We start from the raw sequence: 12423 nt of genomic DNA, 5'->3' as shown, positions 1-12423 counted from the left end.
TTATATAAAATATAAACATCCATTAATGGGTAGCAATTGCGTAAAGCATAAAGATTTTATGTTCTTTCATTATAATACATTTTGCTGGAAGCTTTTATAACTAAGATTAAAATAGTTCAATTTAATTTCGCTATATTGTCACCGAGAGGTTTTATTACCAAATAAAAACTCTGCAGAACAAAAAAACAAATGTTTGTCAATTTCAATTTTCGATTGTCAATTTTAAAAAAGGAATTTTGCTAATTTTCTTTTTGGCAATAGATAACAAATTGAATCTGCGAGTATTTTTTTCTACGAAACTAATACCGTTTATATTGTCTGATTAGTGGAGCTATATTATGACTGAAAAATGTTGACATATTTTGAAATTTTTTGCCAATCAACAATTGACGAACTATTATTCGTGATGGTAGTATTATATTTATTTTACTCCCGGTATATTAAACAAATATATACCATACAAATTACTAGCGTTTCTATAAATACTAAAAACGTATATTACATATGTACATAATAAATTCATTGTGATTATGACCGTTGACTAGAAATTTTGAAGAAATTTAATAGCACAGAAAAAATCATATAACCTATGTTAAACACAGTATTTTTGACTTCATAGCACACGGATCCGTATTTTTACCATAACTTTTTAATAAATTTTCTAATTATTGATACACTTACAAAAGTGAACATCGTTGGATCGATCCCTTAAAACGAATCCCTAAGAATAGTTTCCGTATTAATCGTCTAGTATATAGATTCTCGTATGATTCAGGTAAAGATATTAATTATAAATACTATAAAAATTGTAGAGAACATAAATAGAACGGTAGATAAATATCTTTCGGTATAATATACGTAGAATAAACTAAAGATCGGCTAGTCTTTAACCAATCGTAATTTCTACGAATTGTAGATTAATAATCGTAGGTCATTAATTATAGAAAACATTATTGCTTGTTAGTAAATGACATTGACATTATCTTAATGGCAGTATGCAGTTTTCCCGCCTAAATTTTTGTTTACTAAATGCTAAGGCAAGCTTTTCTGAACTTATATTTACATTTTTTAAAGGCGTTTCAATTACAATGATTTTGTAAATCAGTCATATAGACTGATTCAATTGGAATTAATATTAAAATGTTTTTAAACAAACTTTTTAAATTTTGAGGAATTATGAACCTGTTCTGTATAAAATCAAAGGAGTTTTAATATAATTAATTTTTCAAGTGTGTATACTGATAATGATATTTATCAGATTATAATCTGATTAATGATTGCCGTTTCGATAACCATTACTTTCATGAATACCGCTTAAATGGAATGGTGAAATTGTGAACACTTCATTTTCAACAAACTCCCTCAAATTTTCTCCTCCATAGGAAAGTAGGGGAGAAATTTCAACGTCAATATCATCAGTTATAATCCCACCTGCTTCCCTGATATATTTCCTGTGAAGCGTCAATAAGTCTTCCCGAGCAGTTGATGGGCAATCTTTCTTTGCTGAATCTGCATTTTTCAAAGCTGAAAATTCAACATCTCTAGCCACTTCTAAGCAAATGAAATTCTCAGCAAATTCAAACACATCAAATATGAACTTTTCCATTTTAATACCGTTTGGTTCAGTTGGTTTTATTTTTATTCCATCATTAACATATGGTATTTTCTTTTTTGCAACATGGAGCTTTAGTTTCCGTTCAAAGTCTGAAATTTTTAGAAGAAAATCAGCTGAGAAATAATGGTTGCATATGTTTCCAGCAGAGAATGTTAGGCGTCCATCCTGGTTTCGTCTGTTTGCAGCTTCATCAGTCAACTCAGAGTATTCCACCACTTTATAATGTCCATTCACTCTACATACCACACCAACTGCTTCACTTGGTGAAGATTTCTGAACAACTTTAGCAGCACAATCAGCATTTTTACTCTTACAATAACCAATAAATACTGGATCTGCCACTTTAATTAGAATGTTATCTACAGAGTGACCATGTAAGTGCTGGATACCACGCTTTTTGATATCTTCTAGAATGCCTTGACTTTTCAATGCATGGTAAAGGCCTCCATTTCCATCTGGAGCAGAGGCAATATGATGTTTTTCATCAAGTAGAATTTTTCCTTCAAAATCAAAACAGGGAAGTGTACCCTGCTTAAAGTATACTATGTTTCCTTCATTTAAGCCAAAGAAGGAATGATCTTTGAAGTATTTCGCTGTAGGAGCTTTTGTATGCTCAGAAGTCATAATATACCAAGTAATATTACCAAATTTGCCTGTTTTTTCTTCTGCCATTTGCTGCACACGAAGAATTCTTTCTGCTTGGATTTGAAACAGGGTTTTGTGTGATGGTAAACCAACATCATACATGCCTTTAGGGTGTCCAAATCCAAGCCTTGTAGCTTGCCCGCCCGCGAGAAGCAATACACCAACTTTTCCATCAGAAATCTCTTGTAAACCTATATTTTCATACTCCATAATTTTTTCCTCAGTTAAGCTGGGAACAGCTTCATAGTGTGTTTGTGGAATAGGTTTTAATTCGTCATCTAATTTTTCCAATATTACTTTTGGAGTTTCGTTCGCTCTGTGGAAAGTTTCATTCATTTCCGCCAGATCTAACTTCCGGATCTCTCCCGCCAACTGTTCCCGCTCATTATCATTAAGTTCCGGCCAATACTTGATAAGGTGTTCTTGACCATGGGCACTCACATAATCCTTAAGATTTTCGAACGACATTTTTTGATGCGCGGCAAAAGAACTATATCTTATCGAGACCGATCACCACGATTAGAAAGTGTATACTGATTGCGTTCCACATCACCTTCATACATTTTCACGTAAATATTCCCCACCACAAAAACACGTCGCCGTCGGCCGACTTTTGACATTTAGAGACAATTTTGTTTATTTACATTCTTGTGTAATACATCACCTAATATAAAATTTTAATTTTATATGTAGTCATATACATTGCGGCTTTTAAATAGTAATAATAACTTCATTTCTGAGGCAAAACATCAATGATTAGTGTAAATTGTATATTGTAAATCAAAATAAAAACATTAAATATTGTTTTTTGTAATATTGGCAATTGATGTTTTGTCAACTGTCACTTTCAAGTTTCAACTCGATAACACAATAAGCGGATTCAGAAACATAATAATATTAAACTTATATGACCAACGAATATAAGTATATTAAAAAAATATATATTATAAAGTCACAATAATTGTGTATTGCCGTAAGCAACGTAAATAATAATTTAAATATATGTGAGATGTTATATATATTGGCGCAATCTTTCATCTTACATTTTTAAACGAAAGTTCTATACTTTTTGTTTGATTATTAAGGGTTACATGTTACAAAAATAAATACAAGATTTTATTAAACTTTAAAAAATATTGAATTAAAAAAATATTCAATGTTAACAAATGAGGCTGGGCCATGCATGCATTCCCGTGCATTTGGCATGGCTTAACCTTAACTTTAACCTTTTGCCACACCAAATTCCTTTTCCTACTTCAATTTCTGTCCTTTTATCTAATATAAATATTGATGTATATAGAATTTTAGCCAGTTTCATTTTTCATAACAATATAAAATTATAACCATTTAAGTATGTACTTAAATACTAAATTTATCTGATCCCTTTCCAAATTCATACATGGCTGATGCACAAACCGTGCAGGCCAAGAAAGGAAAAAAAAATGTTAACGAAATAATAATATATAGATAGGGCCCATTTTATAACTGTTAATATTTGTCAATTGTCATAAACCATAGACGACAAGAGTAGAGAAGCCATGTGGATTAATACAGTTTACAGTTGCTAAAATATATATAAATGTTAATTTCCTTTCACGACTTACTCATACGGTTGCTATTTATTATCGATTTTGTGCTGAACACTGTTTTCCGTGTTTTCGTGTTTGCTTATTATATCTTTAGTAAACTTATTCATCAAGTTTTCAATGTAAACATGGTCGAAAATAATAAGAAACTTAAAAGGAACCCAATAGGGAAACCTAACCAAACAATTGTTAAAAGAGGTGTTATTGATGCAAATTGGCAAAAACTTATGCATTTAACAACCTTCATGGACAAAAAAAGTGAAAAGAAAGAAGATACGGATAAAAAAGAATCGTTTAAAGGTACATTTCGTCGCGACAGAAAGAAGAAATCTAATCAACAAAACAATGTTGCAAACAACATGAAAACTTTAAAATTGAATAATAAATTAACAGAATTGGACAATGATGAAGTAGATAATGTTAAAGAGGAAACTAGGAAAGATAAAAAAAATAAACTCACTAAGTTTATAGCAATGGATTGTGAGATGGTTGGAATAGGTTACAATGGAGACGATCATATGATAGCTAGAGTATCTTTAGTTAATAAATTTGGTGACTGTATTTACGACAAGTTTGTTAAACCGCGAGAAGAAGTTGTAGACTATAGAACTAGTATAAGTGGAGTTAGAAAAGAGGATTTATTAAATGGTGAAGACTTTATAATAGTACAAAAAGAAGTTTCTGAGATATTAAAAGGACGCATTGTAGTAGGCCATTCACTCAAGACTGATTTAAGTGTGCTATTCTTATCACATCCTAAGAAATGTATAAGAGACACATCAAAATATAAACCATTTAGAAAGGTAATGCATCTTTAATATAATATTAACTAATTAAACTTTAAAATTATATTAATTAATTTAGTTAATTTAATGACAAATGATTATTGGTTTCAAGCTAGCTAAAAGAATGTTAGTGAAATAGCATGGTGAAGACTTGCGAGACATAAGATATTGATAGATTTATATAAATATACATAGATTCATAGTCAGATATCATAGATCAGTCTTCAACAATATTTCAAATACTGTTTGATCAAATCTTACTAAACACTTATCAAATTTCAGATCACTAAAGGCAGCACACCGTCCCTCAAACGTCTAGCGAAAGAAATACTAGGTATAGATATTCAACATGGGGAACACAGCTCTGTTGAGGATGCCCGAGCTACGATGCAGCTCTACTGCACAGTTGGCAAAACCTGGGAGCAAGCTTTAAGTGAAAAAAGGGGATATAGTCGTAAATTTGTTGAGACATAACATTTATTAATGTTATAGTAATATTAAATGGACTGAGAATTTATTAATTTTCTCTTTAAAAACAAAAATGATTTCTTAAAATTTCTTTGTTATCCTGGAAAAAGGACATACTTTTACAAAATATACTCCTCCTTTATTGAATTATATTAGTCTATTTCACCCACTCAGCCCATTTTCTATATCAACTAAGTTTTTTGTTCAAATTTTCAAGTAAAGAAAAAGCTGATGTTAGTTCTTTACTATTTAAAACTATTTGCTGAACAACATGAAAAAACTAATAAAAAATTGGATTATGTTGCCATTCAATAATAAATTACTTTTAAGCAAAAGTATTTTATAAAACATGGTTAAAAATTGTATGAAACTTGTTACCATATACTTGCTTCTATGTCAAGGCAAAAAATGTTTTGAGCCATCTGATTAAATTTCTGACGAACATACTTACATATGTCAAGATAGATTTGAGACAAATACATATATGATTTGAGATGTTTTAAAAACTTTCTAGCGGATATAAAATCGAATTTGTTATCAAGTTGACAGATGGATATTATGATTAAAGTGTATTGAAATGATGACATTGTGAAAGAAGGCTGCTTTTAGACCTCCTTGACTAGTCTAACTATAATTCAAAGGCCCCAGTGGCCATAGACGGACCGCATGTATGTATGCAGTCAAGACCTACTGCAACATGCGGTTTGCCCAGGAACTGCTCTGCTACTGCGGTCCGTCTATGGCCCGCTTAAAGCCGGGCGCATACATACTGATTCCTGATCAGAAATCCTGATCAGGTTTCCTAATCAAGAATTCCGTGTGGAGAACGCACACATTCTGTTTTTTGCATTCGGAATTTAAACAATCAGTTCGATCATAGACGCTTCTGATAACGCACGAGTATGGACGACGAAGACGAATTGATGCTCATTGCTCTTTTATTGGCGCTAGACAAAAAGGGCATAAAACGTCGTTATTGGGTGCATCCACTGAATACCCAAAGATTAACTGAGAGTCAATTCTATGTCAAAAGAGCAAAGTTACGGGCATACCCAGAAGAATTCTTCAAATATTACAGGATGTCAATGAAATCCTTTGATGAGCTTCATAATAGCATACGAGATAAAATAAAAAAGCAAAATACGCACACAGCGCCAACGCGATTCTGAATGAAAATTTCCGTACGTGTGCGGTGATCGAGCCAAAATGTATGCGAATGCTGCGTTCGGGGTGACGTCATCAGGTTTTTTTCCGTTCTTCCAAAACGAACGCACGGAGAAATTCCGAACCGAACGTCAGGTCTTTTTCTGTCCGGAAAAAGTAAGAACGGTGTGCGCCTTGTCGAACATTTTGTATGCACGCGGACCATTCAGGTTTCCGAATCTGAAACCCTGATACGGAAACCTGATCCGGAATCAGTATGTATGCGCCCGGCTTTGGGGTTATATTAGCGCGATCCAGGCTATGACGTCATAATAAAGATTGTAGCCCCTGTTTGTAGATGTCGCTACAACATATTAAAACACTATTGCCGCTTAATTATTTATAATTTCAAATATATAATCCGTTGATAATAAATTCGAACTTATAACAGCTAAAATAGTTTTATTAAAATACACACATATGTAATTAGGGTGGTTTAATTTTCTCTTCGACAGTTATAACGAGATAGTATCTGACAAAAGTATTTAAGTCTGTCAAAGTTACGTCCTTATAAGAATCAATAACTAGAATATTCTAAGAAAATATAAGTCATACTAGGAATTGTTAACTTAAGATAATAAATTTTAATTTTCTAAATGTTTATTATTTATTACATCTCCTAAAGGGTGGGGAAACCTAAAAGAGAATGAACTGAATGAATTTTACCGGCGCACTATGTAAAATGGTAGAACAACGGCATATCAAAAATCGTTTTTACTAATGTTGTTATTGATGCACTTCTAAAAGTTTATTAAATAGTAATAAGAGTAACTTTAATATAATATAGTACTTTTGCATGATTTTCATTTGGAGTAAGTTTTTTTTAATTCCGCAAAGTATGTCCTAGAATGTCTATTTTATATCAGTTCGCTTAAATCTTTTAAAAAATTTCATTCAAAAATTTGTAGGAATAGTTATAAGATGTCGTACAAATTTCACATACATATAACATTTAAATAGTAGGTTTTAGGATTATCTACTATATAAAAATAAGTCGGGTTTTCCTTCCTGACGCTATAACTCCAGAACGCACGAACCGATTTCTACGGTTTTACATTCTTTGGAAAGGTCTCGGGCTCCGTGAGGTTTATAGCAAAGAAAATTCAGGAAAACTTTCCACAGAAAAGCGGGATCACCAAACGAAATGTTACATAAAACGAAGCCATCTGGTGGCGAAACGGAGTTCGCCGAGTTTGCTAGTATTTATATAAAAGAAATTAACAGTATAAAGTAAAGGACAGTTTTGTAACTTCGTCGTGACTTTTGACAGTTTGGCGTCTCCCGGTGCTTTACATTTCGCGGCATAATTTTAATCAACAAAATGCTCCTCTTTATTATTAAATCATATATAAAGATATATATTATGGTTTCCTAGGAGCTCTATCGACAGTTTTAAAAGAAAAATCATGTTTCCGAAGACTTTTGTCTTATTATCAGTGATATTCGACTGACGACTCATTGGTCTAGTGGTTAGTACCCCTGACTGCGAATCCATGGGTCCCGGGTTCGATCCCCGGCTGAGACGGACATCGATGTGATGAGCATTTGGTGTTGTGCTTAGGTCTTGGGTGTTTAAATATGTATTTATATGTCTATCTATCTATAATATGTATGAATATCCGTTGCCTAGTACCCATAACACAAGCTTCACCAGCTTAGCATGGGACTAGGTCAATTGGTGTGAATTGTCTTTAAAAAAAAAAAAATATTCAATGTAATCTTATTCCTCCCTTGAATAGACGATGGGCAGAAGCGTCGAGGAAAAAGAATTCATTTTTTAGAAAGAACTGCAATTGGTTGGATGCAGAATATTTGGTAACTACTGAACTAAGAAGTAACACCTGATTTCACGCCATCTACTTGGAACCGCGGAAGACTGACTCGTCAGAATCAGCTAAAAAAAGAAACAATACAGCGCTTCTTGGTGAATATGGCTTTGAACACATCTAAAATGCCTTTGTTCAGGGATTACGTTCAATAGTAGAAGGGAGAGAAGCATAACTCTTGGAAGCACTAAAGCTTGCTGGCAGTGATACAAAGTCTCAATATTTGAAACTCATCAATAACGTAAACCAATTAGGGCCTCATAGCCTAGCGGTCTTATAAAGTGGCAGCTAGGTGAGGGGTACCGGGTTCGATTCCCGATTCGAGGGCAAGTTTTAATTTAAATTTGTTCTCGGCCTTTGGGTGGGTTGTGCGGTACCGGGCGAGTGCTTAAACCGTACATGGTCGAATTTCTAAGGAAAGCAGTAAGTAGGCTACCTAAGAAAGGAGACTGTGAAGGTCAAATCAAACAGAGCAGTTATTGTCGAGTTTTTATTTAATTTATCGATTTGAAGTAAAAATTACGAAACGATAAAATTGCGATTTTAGTATTTTTTCTTCCTGGGTGTAAGCTGTATAATATACTTTAGGACCGATTTACATTATCTTAGTGTTTAGGAGAGTATTTTAGTACACCTTGAAAGGCAAGTTCTTTAGTGCTTTAGTGCGTTGCGAGTGAACGTTTACATTTTTTCCAGTAGAGTATCATTACAGCGGCACAATGAACGCGCAACGACGTCAGCAAATACACTCTATTCTACGCAAAATACTAACTGTAGTTATGGAACAAAATATAGAAGACGAGATTTTATTCGAAATAATTAAACTAAATACAAATAATAAATAAAATAGCTTCTTTTAAGGCAGTGTATGCCGAATGCCTAGCCGGTTTGTTTTTGTATAAATTGTTTCTAACGTTCCACAAACATTCGTAAACAACATATTCAGACAAAAATTAGATAGTTGTATTTTCCAACCATTTAGCCATCTTTAAAAATCAAAAAACACGCACGCGTTTCACGGGACTTGTGTACTCTCCTAAACATTTTACTAAATTACGTGTTTACACAAAACGAGGGAAGATCTCGGGGGTTGCGCGGGCGCGGGAAACTCTTGAAACAAAAATAAAAAGCGATTCTATTTTGATTCAACTTGAAAGTCATGTAGAACCGTACTAAAGCAAATAGCGTTTACATGTTTCAACTAAAGTACTATCCTAAAGCACTCTGCTAAACACTAAGATAATGTAAATCGGCCCTTACCCGGCAATTTGGTTCTTTTGCTAAATTGGTTTAATTAACAATTAATACTTTTGTCTTTTTAAAGTTTATAAAAATTACCACCGGTACTAAAAGTAAATAAATGAAATCAGTACAAAAATATATTTTTAACAACTCACTTCATGCCTCGACTATTGTTATACCCGCCTTCTCTTTTCTCTTCACTCTGATAACTAGTTCAAGAATTTGTTTATAAATGTGTGGAGAGCACCATCTAGTAGTAATTTGCATGTGATAATGATTGTGACAAAACACTACAAACGCTGAATTGTTTTAATGCTATCTAGCGATACGTATTGAAGATGTCATGATTTGGATTCGAAATTTAATATTAACAAAATCTTATTTACCGGTTAAAAAATTGTTTATGTTATAAAGATGACAAATAAGTTTTAGCAAAACTTTGCAGTAATTGAATCTTAAACTGTTCCCTAAATGTAAAGCTATCGATTTCTTGTTATCAGTGGCGCCATCACACTCATTCGCATTTCGCATGCATTTTTTAATTGTTTGCTCAGACGAATAATATAATAAGCTTATTTCAAAATGCTCAGAATGTCTTTTATTAAGGTGGCGACTGACATTGAATTTTCGCTCGATGTGAATATGTTAACGTAAAATCGTAAATACCGTTAGATTATAATCTATCTCGCGAGATTATAAACTGTCGAAAGATTGTGAACTCAAGGTACTGCTTACAATTTCACGTATTAAAGAAAAAACTGTTTAACCGGATTGAAGTTATGTATTATTATAAATCAGCGCGCGAGGTGCGTACCGTTTCACAATATGACGATTTCACTTCGATAGATTATTATCTACCGAATAATAACACGTTAAATTGTAAGCAGTACGTTGAGTTCACAATTTTTCGACAGTTTACAATCTCGCGAGATAGATTACAATCTAACGGTTTTTACAATTTTACGTTAACAAATATACGCATGAATATTCGCGATTCGCCTGTGCAGTGTGCTCCAGCCTCCATCCCATGACCCATGAGACATCCCTCAGACACAGACCCATCCACAGTTGAATAAATAAAAATAAAATATGTTTATTATGGAACATAAGATACATGTATCACTTATTCCACGTCATTAAATTAGAATTTGCAGTCAAAATGGCGGACGTAGAGGTGGTAGCGACCGACTTGTAATGTAACATGTATTTAAATTAAACATTATTTGTAATGTGGGACAATATTTGTAAATTGATTTTTTGTAAATATTTTAATCTATTTTTAATGTAGAGTTTTGTGTGTTATGAAAATAAAATGTAAATAGTTGCCATAATATAATGGCATAATCTGTAATGGTATGATGTGTAATGAGTAAATGTAATTAGTTAAATAAACGACATTACACTGACACTTGGTTTGAAAAAAGGAAGTTAGAAAACTACGATACGATAATGAAACTGCGACCAATTGCAAGGAAATATATCAGAAAAATCTATACTAAACTACCTAAAAGATATTAAATATATCCTACAGAACAAGGAGGAATTAAAACCATTTCAATTAATACATTTATTTTACGAAACTTATCGAATGGAAACTTAATTTGTAATAAGAACAAAGTAAAATATTAATTAACATTTAAGAACACGTAAATTGGGATCATTAAAACGGTATTTACATAAATAATTAAAAGCTATATTTTTGGTAAATGTTCATAGCAGCAGCAGAAAAATAGCGAGAGTCATGTAGTCCGGGATTGGGATAACGAAGCTCTTGAAAAGCCAAATCCATAAGAGACTCTTTCAGGCCAGATTCCTGAAAAATACTATATTATATTTGCGTCATCTAAACGCCGTACTTGCATTCGGAATCGGTAAAGAGAGATAATTAGGTACTTATTATATTGTGTAACAAGCCTTTACGCATCTATTACATTGAAAAAATAACCAACATAACATCAATAATAATAGAATAGTCAATAATTCATAGATAGTTTAAAGCAAAAACAAGTAAAGAAAATTGTTTTTTCTGTAAAACACGCCAAACGAGACTGATTTTAAATTAGATATACTTAATAAACTAATTGTTATGATTTACTTTTACTGAAATAAATAATAGCACTTACTAGGAGAGCATTGTAGGGCGCCATGTCCCTGACATTAGAGTGGAACATTCCCATATCATGGAGGTCCTTCTGAACATCAAACCCCACAAGCACGTCTTCCTCTTTGATGATTTTCTTCAAAGCAAGGACAACTTTCTCTACCGGTTCTGCCCAGCTATATTGTCTACGGCAACTCGGGTGACGGGTGTCGGGTACTGGTTTAATATGTCTATCCATGACACAACTACATTTTTCATCCACGACGGTTACTCTATGAAGCCTACTTTCATACTCATTAATTTGAACCCTCTCACAATCCATAGCGAAGACACGAACCATTTCTCAAGCCAAGATACTGGTAACTGGAGTAACGGATTACGGAAATGTGCGCTTCAAGAACTTATAGGATATTTTTTGACAACTCAGCGATCAAGCGCTGTGTGACCATTTAATAAACCGCTTCATTATTTTGTTTAAAGCTTTAAGAGATTTATAAAAAATTAGGGGGTAAACTAGAAACAAATCTCGATTAATCAAACAAATATGAATTTAGATTGGTATGCATATGAAATTTGTAAAATTAGTTTAGTAAGTCTATCTGAAAACCAATAAACATCATAAAGCGCTTACATAGATTAGATTTAACTAAGCAGTGTTGCCAGAAAATATTGTGTGCTAAAAAAAGCAAAAATAAATTTAATAAACCCAATTAAACTTTGATTAAATACAAATACTTACATAATTTAATAATTGTACCATTGTGTTGTTATGATTGGACTCTCTTTTCAAAATAGGGAAATAATATAGCCCAGTGTTACAACTGTTATAACGTGTTTTAATATGACGGTTTTACATAACAATAAAACCGATATTATGTGCCGAGAAGGAAAACATACAGCATTGTATAATGAAGAAGCAATGTATACTTAGCCATGAAGTGCGATACATACC

General features: G+C 32.7%; 3 protein-coding genes across 3 annotated transcripts; 1 reads left to right on the top strand and 2 right to left on the bottom strand.

Annotated features, from left to right (window-relative positions):
- Positions 1-243: 243 nt before the first annotated feature.
- On the bottom strand, positions 244-2887 carry LOC125061238 (UDP-N-acetylhexosamine pyrophosphorylase). The gene has a single exon (XM_047666566.1). It carries the CDS (start codon positions 2726-2728, stop codon positions 1271-1273), a length of 1458 nt encoding a protein of 485 aa, XP_047522522.1. The 5' UTR covers positions 2729-2887; the 3' UTR covers positions 244-1270.
- An 873-nt stretch (positions 2888-3760) lies between these two features.
- On the top strand, positions 3761-5157 carry LOC125061557 (RNA exonuclease 4-like). The gene is made up of 2 exons (XM_047667029.1): positions 3761-4649; positions 4914-5157. Exons 1-2 carry the CDS (start codon positions 3840-3842, stop codon positions 5103-5105), a joined length of 1002 nt encoding a protein of 333 aa, XP_047522985.1. The 5' UTR covers positions 3761-3839; the 3' UTR covers positions 5106-5157.
- Positions 5158-10922: 5765 nt separating this feature from the next.
- Positions 10923-11891, bottom strand: LOC125061358 (RNA exonuclease 4-like). The gene is made up of 2 exons (XM_047666757.1): positions 11494-11891; positions 10923-11183 (listed from the first exon to the last, which is right to left on the bottom strand). Exons 1-2 carry the CDS (start codon positions 11809-11811, stop codon positions 11055-11057), a joined length of 447 nt encoding a protein of 148 aa, XP_047522713.1. The 5' UTR covers positions 11812-11891; the 3' UTR covers positions 10923-11054.
- Positions 11892-12423: the final 532 nt, after the last annotated feature.

This window comes from Pieris napi, chromosome 23, assembly GCF_905475465.1.
Source record: "Pieris napi chromosome 23, ilPieNapi1.2, whole genome shotgun sequence".
NCBI lineage: Eukaryota > Metazoa > Arthropoda > Insecta > Lepidoptera > Pieridae > Pieris > Pieris napi.
The sequence above is the reverse complement of the archived record's forward strand: the minus strand, read 5'-3'. Positions and strand labels throughout refer to the sequence as shown.

Coding starts and splice junctions, on each gene's coding strand:
- LOC125061557 (XM_047667029.1), top strand. CDS start 3,840: ATGTTAATTTCCTTTCACGACTTACTCATACGGTTGCTATTTATTATC. Junction 4,650..4,913: donor AATATAAACCATTTAGAAAG/GTAATGCATCTT, acceptor ATCAAATTTCAG/ATCACTAAAGGCAGCACACC.
- LOC125061238 (XM_047666566.1), bottom strand. CDS start 2,728: ATGTCGTTCGAAAATCTTAAGGATTATGTGAGTGCCCATGGTCAAGAA.
- LOC125061358 (XM_047666757.1), bottom strand. CDS start 11,811: ATGGTTCGTGTCTTCGCTATGGATTGTGAGAGGGTTCAAATTAATGAG. Junction 11,184..11,493: donor CGCCCTACAATGCTCTCCTA/GTAAGTGCTATT, acceptor AGTATTTTTCAG/GAATCTGGCCTGAAAGAGTC.